This window comes from Juglans microcarpa x Juglans regia, chromosome 5D (assembly GCF_004785595.1).
Source record: "Juglans microcarpa x Juglans regia isolate MS1-56 chromosome 5D, Jm3101_v1.0, whole genome shotgun sequence".
Classification (NCBI taxonomy): Eukaryota; Viridiplantae; Streptophyta; class Magnoliopsida; order Fagales; family Juglandaceae; genus Juglans; species Juglans microcarpa x Juglans regia.
The window spans coordinates 8,561,675-8,574,645 of record NC_054602.1 but is presented as its reverse complement, the minus strand read 5'-3'; the positions used below and the strand labels follow the sequence as shown (position 1 = coordinate 8,574,645).

The 12,971-nt window shown below is 37.3% G+C and overlaps 4 protein-coding genes across 4 annotated transcripts in view; 1 reads left to right on the top strand and 3 right to left on the bottom strand.

The window, feature by feature from the left end:
- Nucleotides 1-212: 212 nt before the first annotated feature.
- Nucleotides 213-2,363, top strand: LOC121264202 (peroxidase 42-like). Its single transcript, XM_041167282.1, is given in 5 exon segments — nucleotides 213-511; nucleotides 513-546; nucleotides 644-832; nucleotides 1,309-1,474; nucleotides 1,645-2,363. Coding segments are annotated over 5 exon segments (987 nt in total). The 5' UTR covers nucleotides 213-323; the 3' UTR covers nucleotides 2,055-2,363.
- Nucleotides 2,364-3,548: 1,185 nt separating this feature from the next.
- On the bottom strand, nucleotides 3,549-6,169 carry LOC121264201. Its single transcript, XM_041167281.1, has 4 exons — nucleotides 5,732-6,169; nucleotides 5,197-5,403; nucleotides 4,799-4,859; nucleotides 3,549-4,329 (listed from the first exon to the last, which is right to left on the bottom strand). Exons 1-4 carry the CDS (start codon nucleotides 6,013-6,015, stop codon nucleotides 3,745-3,747), a joined length of 1,137 nt encoding a protein of 378 aa, XP_041023215.1. The 5' UTR covers nucleotides 6,016-6,169; the 3' UTR covers nucleotides 3,549-3,744.
- An 837-nt stretch (nucleotides 6,170-7,006) lies between these two features.
- LOC121264200 (probable serine/threonine-protein kinase fhkB) lies at nucleotides 7,007-9,191 on the bottom strand. Its single transcript, XM_041167280.1, has 2 exons — nucleotides 8,438-9,191; nucleotides 7,007-7,755 (listed from the first exon to the last, which is right to left on the bottom strand). The coding sequence occupies exons 1-2, from the start codon at nucleotides 8,651-8,653 to the stop codon at nucleotides 7,018-7,020; spliced, it is 954 nt and encodes a 317-aa protein (XP_041023214.1). The 5' UTR covers nucleotides 8,654-9,191; the 3' UTR covers nucleotides 7,007-7,017.
- A 2,367-nt stretch (nucleotides 9,192-11,558) lies between these two features.
- Nucleotides 11,559-12,971, bottom strand: part of LOC121264198 (cysteine-rich receptor-like protein kinase 26) — a 28,959-nt gene continuing 27,546 nt past the window's right edge. The window contains exons 8-9 of the transcript XR_005940474.1: nucleotides 11,979-12,021; nucleotides 11,559-11,935 (exon numbers count right to left, since the gene is read on the bottom strand). The gene's annotated coding sequence lies outside the window, so the exon portion shown is untranslated. The remainder of the gene's footprint in view (nucleotides 11,936-11,978; nucleotides 12,022-12,971) is intronic.

Sequence of the window (12,971 nt, the reverse complement as noted above, 5' to 3'; positions counted from 1 at the left end):
CCACTCAATTACAGCACAAAATTATAATTTCACGAATCATATTTGCTTGCAGTATCTTCTGCATAGCTCGAGCCAAGGGACAAGTTTGTCCAACTTCAACAAAAGATAAGGTCAAAAAATCTGTTTTTTTTTTTTTTTTTTAAATAAAGGTCAAAAATCTGTTGAGCAGTAAATGCTGCAGGCCCTACGAGTATTAAAAAAGGTAGTGTCGTGAAGTGTCTCTAATGCCTTACTTTTTATGGCAAAAAAATCTATCCATCCAAGGCCTTATTTCAAAAGTACCTGTTAGAACCAAAGCAGAGTCTGTCAGTGAAAATTGAGAGATGGGTTCCAAAGCTTCCTTCTTCTTTGCTTTGTTGTTCTTCTCAGCTGTGTCCCTTAGGCCTGCTTTTGCAAAGAATGAGGAGGACCCAGGTCTTGTAATGAACTTTTACAAGGATTCATGTCCTCAGGCTGAAGACGTTATCCAAGAACAAGTCAAGCTCCTCTACAAGCGCCACAAGAACACTGCCGCTGAGGAACATCTTTCATGACTGTGCTGTTCAGGTAACCTATTTACGGTCTTTTTTCTTCTTTTTGTCATTTGTGTGGATCAAAGATTTACTTGTTCTATATGAAAGCATTTCTATGGTTTGTAAACTAGTCATGTGATGCTTCACTACTGCTGGACTCAACAAGAAGGACCTTGTCTGAGAAGGAAATAGACAGGAGCTTTGGGCTGAGGAACTTCAGGTACCTCGACACCATCAAAGAAGCCGTGGAGAGGGAGTGCCCCGGAGTGGTTTCCTGTTCAGACATCCTTGTGTTGTCTGCCAGAGATGGCATTGTTGCTGTAAGTTCCTTGGCCACTCAGTTCTCCCTTTCCTTGTCAATTTCACCTTCAGTCATCTGGTTTTCCATATCCACTTTGTTCCACTCACTCTCTTCTTTCCGATGAGTCCAGAGATGAATGTATGTTCTTTACAACTGTTCATTTCACATATATACTGGATCATTGCATCCACACCAACAGTGCACAAATCGAACTTCCTTTCACCAAGGCTAAATAGAACATCGTCTGTATTACAGATGCTCTCCGTTTTAAAAAGGTTCTGATCCACAGAACCACTAAAGAAAAATAGTTTCCGATCCACAGAACTGCACTGCATGCAATTCTAAAGTTTCTCGCTGATTTTCTAGTTTTGTTGTACTTTTTTTCATTTTATAGCTAAAGAATCACGGTGGTTATTCCAGATTTCCTTCTTTTGCACCATCAAACAAGTACTATTCTAGCATGTGAATGTTAAACTGCATGAAACTTTGGTACAGCTGGGAGGCCCTTACATCCCTCTCAGGACTGGAAGAAGAGATGGTAGGAAGAGCAGGGCAGAAGTGGTAGAGCAGTACCTCCCAGACCACAATGAGAGCATCTCTGTTGTCCTTGAAAGGTTTGCTGACATGGGTATTGACACCCCGGGAGTGGTTGCTTTGCTAGGTATGTATAGGGCCCCGTCATCCATCACGCCCATATACATTGTATTGTCCATATACACAGGATACACATGTGACATATATAGATAAGAAAATATATGTTTTTATTCATGCCAGATGAATATAGATCCGTATCCAAAAGACTTCAATTGTTTATCTTCTTGTATCCAACAGGAGCTCACAGTGTTGGTCGAACCCACTGTGTGAAGCTAGTGCACCGTTTATACCCAGAAGTTGACCCTGTGCTCAACCCTAACCATGTTGAGCACATGCTGTACAAGTGCCCTGACCCTATCCCAGACCCCAAGGCTGTTCAGTATGTGAGAAATGACCGTGGTACTCCAATGAAGCTAGACAACAATTATTACAGGAACATATTGGATAACAAAGGTTTGTTGATAGTGGACCACCAACTTGCCACCGACAAGAGGACAAAACCTTACGTGAAGAAAATGGCAAAGATCCAGGACTACTTCTTCAAGCAGTTTGCTAAAGCCATCACCCTTCTCTCTGAGAACAACCCTCTTACTGGTACAAAGGGTGAGATCAGGACGCAGTGCAATGTTGCCAACAGGCTTCATTAAAAGCTCTACTGTTACTTAAGATCTTCTTTCCTTGCGGTCCGAGGGGAAGAATGGGAATTGCAGAATAATATGGGGCATTGGGGCTTTCTCGATGCTTTTGTTTCTTAATTGTGCCTTGGTGTTAAAACTACCGTAACACTGCTTTTTGTAGGTTTCTTCTTTCTTCTTATGATGTTGTGATGGGCATGCATGGTGGATGTTGGATATATGATATGTCATATATGTATGTATATGTATGATGGGTGGTGATGGTGTATGCATGAGGCATGGATTGCGATGATGCTAGTTATATAATGATGATTCATGCCAAATGATCTCTCGCAATGTCATGATGATGGCAGCATGTATGGAAAGGAATGCAATGAAAAAGGCCATTCCGAAGCGCCAAAGATGGTAACAAATGCACATATAGGGTCCACAAGAGTCAGCAGTATCAGCATAGTGAGACTGAAGAAAAAAGAAATAATTAAAGTAAATTGGATAGGGATGCTAGAACGAAAAAATAAATGTTCAGAAACTGTCTAGGCGTATACACTTTAGACTGTATCTCGTTTACTCTATATAATCAAATCATGCAATACTCGTCATCCATCCCGCTTGTAACTTTGTTTTTGTGCGATTAAGGACACGTATCCCTAGAGTAGGCATGGTAGACACATGTCTGCATCCAACTGCAACCTGTTCGCACTTGACCAAGACAAGCAGTAACCTATCCATCCAACAATCTATTATTCTGTGGTCGGTAGGGTTTGATAATCATCAATATTGTGGTCTCTCCACAAAGAGAAGCGTGGAACAGGGGTGTGGGTATCCCTCACCAGCGGAAAAGAATTATCCATTTGTCAGTAACCTGGGATTAAAAAGCTTGTGCTAACATAAAACATGGCCATAAGAACTCAATGAACAGGTCAAATTAATTAGTCGTTACTCATTTAGAATTGCTTTCTATTGCCTCGGTGGATAAGAACTACATAAACCCATTTTAAAGGACGGTTATGAGAAGCTCAAGCCCAGTGAGCTTGAGCCCTCTGGCTGGCATAGAACCAAATTGAATCTTGAGAATGCCAAGCAGGAGATACTAAGTGGGATTGGGTTTCAGTGTGGTAATTCTGGTATGCATGTTCAAGTTTGAACTACTTTTATACAACTACCACCAGCAAATCTTTAGGGATTGATTCTTAAAGTAAATTTTGAGATTGTAGTAACGCAATAGCCAAGGCAAGACTCATGCTTATTATTGCTACTGTGATTCAATGGTAAGATTGTAAACCATGAAGCTCATATGGTAACCACGAGAGCAAATCAATGACTTCTCGAGGTGGTTTGCTGCCTCTTTCAACAGTAGTATGGATTTATTACTGGTTTGAGAAATAAAGAAACACTACCGATCGAATATTTCTTTAAGCCACTCACCCACCCATAAAATTTTAGAAAAGAAACGCCATCTCATTTTTCTAAGAAAAGAGCAGAAGTTTCATACAAAATTTTGCATATGCAATAACTAATCTGCTACAACCCTCGAATAAATTCACTTTAAACCGACAAATGCAAACTTACATCGAATAAAGACTTGTTAGTTACATACCCGCTGCAAAGAAGAGCCCCAAAAATGCATTTCACCACATCTTCCAAAAATATTCCCCAGTGATGGACATTTACATGGAACTCATGTCCCATAGACGGTTCACTACTATTCTTTTGTTTCAGTACTGCTTGAACTGCTGTCAGAGTCAGTACCAGCTTCCTCTAATGCCACGTTATTGATCTCCTGTGTGCCTCCTACCGTTTTGGGTATGAAAGGAGTGCTGGAGGGATTGCTGTAATAAGGTTGTTGATGGATAGAGATGTAATTTGCAGTAGATGGAAAAGAGTGGAAACCATATGTAGATGAATAAGGTCCAGGAAGAAAAGAGTTTGGGGGAGGCCAGTATATCATAGGTAGAAAAGAATTCGCTGGTTGATGTGGGAACACATGGTATGGGGTTTGATTGCGGTAGGAGACATTAGTAGCAGTACTGGGAATCATCGGATTTGAAATTTGAGGGGCATCTACTGAAGTCTGAGATGGGATGGCCTGTAATGCTGCCATTGCTTGAGTGTGAATAGAGGTGTAGCCCATTAACCCAAATTGAGTAGGAGCTGCAGAGCTTGAAGGTTTTGACTTCTGAACGGAGGATCTTTTCAGATTATTAGGCTTACTATTTGAGATGGTTTGTTTCCTTCTTGATTTAGTTGAAATCGTCTTCCCAGTTAACTGCTGAGAACCAGGACTACCCTGATGAAAGAAAAACAATGTCAAACTGAGGAACTATCTTCAAAATTCAACCATTTCATTTTGAAGATACGAGAACTGCACAGGGTGGTTGGTTTTGCATTAGCCATCTTTACCATAAAAAATGTAGCTAAACATGTACAAGCACTAGTAGACTAGTCTTTCTGAACAAATTTTCCTCCCAACAATCAAAGCTAAAACAAATATGGACAGAACGACAATAATCAATCCTCTGCAATCTCTTTGGCACTCCAAGTGACTCACAGTAGAATTATATCTAATAATGGTTTAGAAGGTGTCTGACACCAGCTTCCCTTAGCCCTGTATATATTGACGACCAATATGTATCCTCTTCAGTTGTGCTATTCACATTGATCTTTGAGCTTTATGCACACAGATAGTAACTTTTAAAACAACTGACCGACAACTCAGGAATACTAACAGGATTTATGATCTGGGGTTGTGATCTTACATTATCGCAAGTCTCTGGATGCTGAAGAAATAATTCCTCCCCTTCAGCTTCTTCAACTGTCCTGCAATATGAATATGTGCAGAAAGTGAAATAGCTCTAGATGATTGAGCATGAAGAGTGAGTAGCATTTTTAGTGCAGACCATGACAAACAGTTATAGGGATATTAATCTCCACAGCTTTCAACCAGATATAACTGAGGAGTCCGCATAGTATTTCATTTGGTAATAAGAATGGCCTCATTGCCTTGTGCCATCCATCATGAACAGACATGATGGTAATACATATGCAGGTATGCTATGTGGCTGATCGTGTCCAAGACATCAAAGTTCAATTATCATGCCTATTCTTCTATTCCATTGCACAAATATAATTTCTACGAGTATGCAGTAATGCATACCTGTAATATTTTTGGAGTAAGTCCAAGTTCTGGTATTTTGTTTCCCTTTGAACTAGGTCGTCGGGAAAACCAGCCATGAACAGAAGTGTGATGCCTAAGGCCTTGAAGAAGCAGCTCCCAGTGCGAATATGAACTAGCATTGCTATTCGACACATCAGTGGCCCAAAAGACTTCAACTTGTTTCTTCCTATCCGCTGCCTAACATATCTGGAACAATTCAACTCAAAACTGCTTTTAGATTAGACTGCAAGAGGATACTTTCAGATATTTTCAGAGAAGAAAAGGCTTCATGGCATTGATTGCCAATGCTTCCGAGGTTGAGTATGTAAGAATAAATTCCCTTTACAGAAAAAATCTCTATTGTTTAGGTAGATAGTTTATATTGAGATGGTATAGGGGAAATAGGAAAATGATATTTCTGTGCATTCAATTTGAAGAAATTGAAAATAAATATAAATCAATTAGTGATTATGCAAATCAAGTATAGGAACCATAAGCGGAAAATCAATTGTTGAAGTTTTGGAACAGTACTTACTCATTTTGGGGAAGATTTCTTGTTCTTCCACCATACTTGATACAAAGAAATAGGCAGGATGGGCAACTAACATCAGACGGTCGCATAGCCTTCTCCTCCTCAAGTACTTGAACAGGACATAATGTTGGATTCTGTTGCTTGGGATAAAAGACCTTTCTCCGAATACCAGGATTCTCATATAAAACGTGCTCCTGATGATAAGATAAGTTAGCGGTTTCCTTGATTGAAAGAGGATTATTAAGGAAAGAACTTAAGATTCCTAGAAGCCATCCAACCATGGGCATCCTCTGAAAGTTGAAACAAGCATTTGAGACAGCTTTGTAGCAGGCAAGTTGGTATTGCAATATGATGAGATCACCAGTATTTCCTATTAAATTGGAAATTAAGTTATTTATTTATATATTTATTTTTTCTTTCTTTGGCAGCCCAAGACGGTTCGATTTGGCCTTTTATATTCACCAAAAGAACTAGACTCCCATCAACGCAACTAAATTCACAATGGCACCAATCCAAATCCTATCAATTTCCCGTAATAATCTGATGTCACTGAGTAAAGCAGAAAGCGAGGCAATTTGTCCAAGCTTTCAAGCAATTTGTTCTACCATGTGGCAACCCCTCACAAAATTACCCGAGTTCAGATGAGATATTGCCTGGTGAAAACACCATCCTCTTTCTATCAACAAGTTAACCAGAAGAGCTGACTAATTCACTTGATAGACAGAACAAGGGGAAAATAAGTTAAGCAAATGTTCAGGGAAGCACTGTGCTACTGATGATAAGACAACATGGCATCAAAATATGGCCGAAGAGCTTTGAGACTGTTTACATATAAGAAAGTCAGTACTGATAATAGTGGATGCATGGAGAGGCAACATTCAGATATATCAGGACAAGAATTTCAGTTATATCAGGACTAGAATTGACCCAAAAATATCTTCACACTGAGAAAAACTTAATCTCTTGGCTATCAAACAAAATGATGAAAAGGTAACGCATACTTCACGTCAAATAAAAAGAAGGCCCCTGGCGAAACAGCAGCAAAGACAAGGAACCCAAAAAATACTCCTATCCATAAAATCCTCACTATCTTTAAGCAATTATACTAAAACCATTTATTCTGTCTCATGAAACTAACAAAGTTTGCAAAATCAGAATGTTTACCCCAGGATTCGTGGGAGATACATATGGCTCTCCCTTCCTCAAAATGCTAAAATGATTGAAGTCCAACTCATACATATCTTCACATCCATGCCTTGTACCGGGAGATGCAAAAACTATAATTTTTCTTATGGTGTGAGACTGAGCATTTTTCTGCAACAGGATATTTGAATCAATAATTTTCTTCCCTTCTTTTGGATAGAAAGCCACCTTTGGAGGTTTTTTTTTTGTAATGATTGGCTATGACAAACCTCTTTATCAAAACTAAGGAACTCAGATAGTTCTTTATGTCCTCCAGTATTTTTGGTCTCTTTCCTGTCAAGTCTTTTGAGTTCCCTCTTATCATAACCTGGCTGTGTATCAGCTGCCATACCATTTTCATTTTGGTTTTCATTCGTTTTTTGGCTCACAATTGAAAATGTTGGCTCAAGCTCAACACCAGAGGAACTTTCCAAACATGGTATAAGTAATCCCTCATCACCACCTTCATGAGGATATTCTTTCCGTTCAATAGCAGTTATTGAAGTCTCATCGATATTCCCAACTTTATGGCCACTGTTAATATCATCCTCTTCATGATAATCATCATCTTCATCATCACTATCATCTGTATCATCACAGTCTGCTGTTGAATCACCATCTTTAAATTTTTCGTAATGAAAAAAATGGTTCTCATCCTTTCTCATCCAACTAACCAAGCAGTCTTCTAGGCTTGCCTCTCCCGGGGGTGAACACTGCGAGTCATGCGTCTGCTGTGTTGCCATTTCACTTTTGCTAATGTTTCCATTCTCAGTTCCAGCACTCCGTTCTGTTTTCTGTCTTTTTAACTTCTTGAAGCTTCTTTCCATTGCATTGGGACAACTGCCCTGAAATTTAAGGTAAGAAAGGCCTTTGATAATATGATCAAGATAAAGAAATTTGATTTAGTTATTATTCTTATCAGATATTAAGAGATTTGATTTTGTAACTATACTCATCACCATGTAATTTACAATTGCTAAACCATCTGTCTGTAAGTGACAACTTCCCTCGTCTATCTGTAAGTTTCATTAGTGAGTTTGTCATAAACAATATAAAAAGCATTTCATTACATCTTACATGCTGTTTTCCTTGTATTGTAATAGTAGTTTCAGTATCTTCTACTTTAAAACGGAATTAACATTCATCTTATTTCAAATGCAAAATTCCTCTGGCCAATCGAATCAACACATACTTCGCAGGAATTTTGGAACATAACAGAATAGCTAGATTGAACAGATGATTTCTTATCTACTCGTAAAAGAGACATGCAAACATCACAATAAAGTATAAACTAGCAAGATTCTTCTGATAAAAAAATGACTTTAATGAGCAATTAAAGTTAGAATAAAATAAAACAAAACAAAACAAAAGAGAAGCAAATAAGATAAACCAAGAGGGCACATTCGATGGTTTATCTCATTTTTATTTATGTAATTAGAATTTGAAGAAAATAAAGTATTCGTGGGATAATAGAAGACAAAACCAATGAACTAAGCAAAAACGCAAGTGTGAACTAGGCTATCATACTTGTCCATCTGTAGGAAGAGATTGTTTTTTTCTTTCCTGTATTTGAGCTTCAAGAATTGATATTCTCTCCAAAAGCTCAGCATTCTTCCGTCTTTCCCTTTGTAACTCGGCAGTAATCTCAGCAATAACACTGATACCCTCCCCTTTCACTTCTTGCTCTATAGCACACAATGCAAAAGCATTGACCAAGCCAGCACAGGATTGAAGCTCCACCATTGAAATATACCAATAATCACAAAAATTGCATACACCCACGAATGAAAACCTCGTAGAAATGCTTCCCAGATGAAAATCTTCAAAATTAATGAAGATATATATGAGAGCAGTGATCGGACGTTAACCATGTAGCAAAACCGCAAAAGTCAAAGAAGGTACCATTTGAATGCAAAACCTTTGTCATAAAAATATGGTTTTCATTTGTTCTCTAGCTTTTTAGTGGAGATGCATGAAGATAATCAAGGACTATCCGAATGTGATCAGACGAGAGCATGAAAGGGGTACAGAGAAGGAATTAGGAGAGCTTGAAGAACAGTATAGTTTGATCAGTGCAAGTGAAACTATGCTAATGTTGAAGCTACATGGTCATTGACAGGAAGAGTTCAAAAGAGAACATGAAGAAGTAAAAGACGTCTCTGAATAATCAATGATCACATTCAGGTGAGGCAGATGGACGTGATTGGAAGTTGAGGAGACTTTTGGGTTTGATTATCGTTTCAGTTTGGCGTCGCCGAGGGTTAAGGCATGCATCACCACGTGCGCCTCTCTCTCTCTCTCTCTCTCTCTCTCCCTCCTTGGATTCTCGGGGCTCCAAATACCCCTCGTCAAACCCAAATAGCAAACTCAAAACTAGGATGAAGTTTCCAAATTTGGGTATACACTTCTACCACCTCTACATTTATCAGAAGATTAAGAAAAAGATTGAATAATTCAAAAAAGAAAAGATTTTGAGAAAGATGACAAACCTTAAAATAAAAAAAAATAAAAATCTACCTTTTTTCTGTTAATTCAATTAAATCAACTGTTAATAAATGTCCCTAGCTAGTTGAATGGTACCTTCCTCTCTTCAGGTGTCAAATGTTGGCATACCTACTCGTTCGAACAAAATCTTAACAAGGCTAAGTATCCGTTTAGATTGAGAGATGATATGAGATGAGATAGTTTTAAATAAGTTAAATAAAATATTATTAGAATAATATTTTTTAATATTATTATTTTGAGATTTGAAAAAGTTAAATTGTTTATTATATTTTGTGTGAAAATTTGAAAAAATTATAATGATGAGATTAGATGAGTTGAGATCACTTTTCAATCCAAACAGGACAAGTAATCTCAACGATCCATTTACCTAGAAAAATCTCATCTCATAACATGATCTAAATGTAACTTCTTTTTACATGAAAAATCTTGTACTTGCAATTGATTTTTCCAATCAAATTATGATCGAGCAATTAATCAGAAGTCGTAGTTGGATACCATCAGCTATATGTATAAAATATAAAGCACTTAGATTAAGAAATGATGCCATAATTGCTTACAGCCACATAAATAACATAATTAATCACTTAATTTTCTACTGGTTCCAACAACTCACAATTCCGGTTAAGTGACAATGGCAATTTGTCTACTAATATTGTAAGAGGTGAGGCTGGTGCCCCGTGTAGGAGCATCCGAGGCTGTGATCGTGTAATAATTTTTTTTCTTTTCTTTTTTTATAGATGCTCAACAGGTTAAAATATCTTTGAGCTTTTACCTACATTCCAACATTTGACACAAATAGAAGGGATGCGTAGCAGTACAGTAGTGGTAGAATTCCAATGTTCATCATCCATACTTGCCCCCATTAGTTCTTATATATATATATATATATATATATATATATATATATCCTACGCAATCGAGCTGGTCACACAGTTTGTATTGTAGTAAGTTTCTTCCAAAAAAAAGTTTCTATTGTAGTATATGTGGTGATTGTATCTGCTTGTAAATATGTTTTGGTATCTAGGCAGTTTGTGCAATCTCTGACTTCTTTCTTTCCTCTTTTTCTTTTTCTAAAAAAAAAAAAAAATTTCAGTGACTTCAAATTTACCTGATTTTGACTTCAAATTTTGTGACCCCAAGATTAAAGAATGAAAACAAAGGTTATAGATTGAAAGTTTATTCAGTGAAGTAAAGGTCTCAATTAATTAAGAGAAATGCCCATTTACCAATTGATTAATGCAAAAATCAAGGAGCAAAGGTTGTAATTAGTGGAATGAAAAGATAGGAATTGGGTGTATGTCTTGACTTGCGAGTCTGATGACCCATTTCCCAGATTATTCATTAAGAAAATATGAGCACACGTACATCTAATATGTTTTTATGCTTAGTGGGTTACAATATAGAAAACAAGCTCACGTGCAATGGTAACCCAAATGGTTGTCTCTTGATGCAGTTTGTGTCAGGGGAATATGAACCTAAACCTTGGATACCACCATCCTTCTACTTTTTAAATTAATCCATATGAGCATACCCTTTGTTTGTCAAAAAAATACAACTTAATTTAATCAGTGGGTAGCGCCTAAATCAGAGCTTTTCAATTTAACAACTAAGACAAATTGCCTAAGAAAGCACCAAATCACAGGGTAAAAAAAAGTCAATGAAAAATGTGCTGGTAAGGTAATGGAGTCCTGTAATGAGTACACACACGCTCACACCCCTTGATTCACGGTCCTTCTAGTTTTTAAGATTTAAAAAATATTAAAAAATTGGACCTTGGAACTTAAGGATTGCAAGTGGGAAGAGGTAATATAATAAATATTATTCTGTTTGCCTTGTGGAATGTGTTTAATAAGATTAAGCTTTATGATATTTAGGTTATTATATACATTGATTAGCTTCACATGATATGTTGTTTATGTTTTTATGTAGCTTTGAAAGGTGAAATATGCGACAATGAAAAGTGGATATATTTTATGGAGGTGAAACAACCATAAATGGAGGTGTTGCCTTCCATATGCGACATTGGTGGCTCCTTCACCTCACTCGTTTATTAATAAATGGAGGTGCCCTCCTTTTTCTTAAAAAAAAAAAAAAAAAAAAAAAAAATGACAATGAGAAGTGGATATATTTTATTTAGAGTATATCAGGTCAATGCAAATAGTATAATTCTCGGTCAACAATGCAAAACAAGTTTGCCACTGATGGCTGGCTTTGCACGGACTTGGACCTTGGTTTTAAGCCGAACCAGACCCAAGAAACAAGGCTAGGGCCCTGTGCACGTAGTTAGAAGATATTTTCCCAGACCTTTCGCGGCTTCGCTTTCAACGTCGGGAACATAGGCCCATTTACCCGCTTGCCTATCACCTGTTCTGAATGACATATCTTTTCCTAAAGATCCCTCTATCAGCCGTTCATCAGAGAAAGATCCCCATAATCAGGCTCACCAAGTGAACTTTCCTACATATGTTGGGCAATTCCAGTATTGGAACGTCCATTGCCATCTCCGTTCAACTCCAAAGAAATTGAAGTCAAGGGTAATTGTAACAAGTTTCATCCTACCTGACGCTCTATATGGTGGAATAATTGGGAGAATTCAAAAGTTCCGAGTGTGTCTTGAAATTTTCCAATTACTCCCAATTATGCACATTAATGGTAAACAAAAGTTATTAGCACGAATTAGTAACTAATATAAAATATTAAGAGCATTCACACAATAATTTGATTACGAAATGAAACATTTTGAAGAACTCCTCAAAGGTAAAACCCTACAGAGCAACCAAAGTCAGAAAAACCAATTTTAACGATTGAGAGTATTACAAGTAAAATGTTTACAAAATCTTTGTAACTAGACACGTTTACCCAAGATACGCGACCCGCTTGCCTTCTATCACAGTAGGTAGTCAAAACCTTTGACACTATCCAATCTTTGTCTTTCCTACTAGAACCTCCAGTGGTTGAACTTGAACACTACAATTCCCCCTTGGAGTATGCTCTCACTCAATCCCACAGATTGAGCTTTTAAGAAAATCTTTCTCTCAAGAATTTTCTCTTACGCGATCTCTTGAAGTTTACCCAAATCTTCAAGCTCTCAATTCTTGTGCATATGTGCTGCTCAAGTGTTTTTAAAACCCTCAGCCGACTCCTCTATAAATAGGCAATGTTGTCATTGATTTGGAGAATGACTCTGTTGACAGGTTTATCCAGGATCTCAATCAGATACGTTGCTAACTATTTGCGAACATCTCAGACTGGATCACTTCTTCTAGGTTACATCGAGTTCAAATAAGCTTTAGTTTCTTCAATAAAGCTTACATATTTATTTCTTCAACTAACTCTTAGACTCAACACATACATAGGACTCTTGTAGACTCTTATCTTATAATATAAACAAGTTTTGATAACAGTTACAATTCAAACACTTACCTTAATCGGATGCACTCCTAGAGTCCTATTTAAACTTACATTCATCCATAATTCTAATTTAAATATAGCCTCATCTAATCCTAGTCAAACATAAATTACATATACTATCTCCCCCTTTGACTGATTGATGACA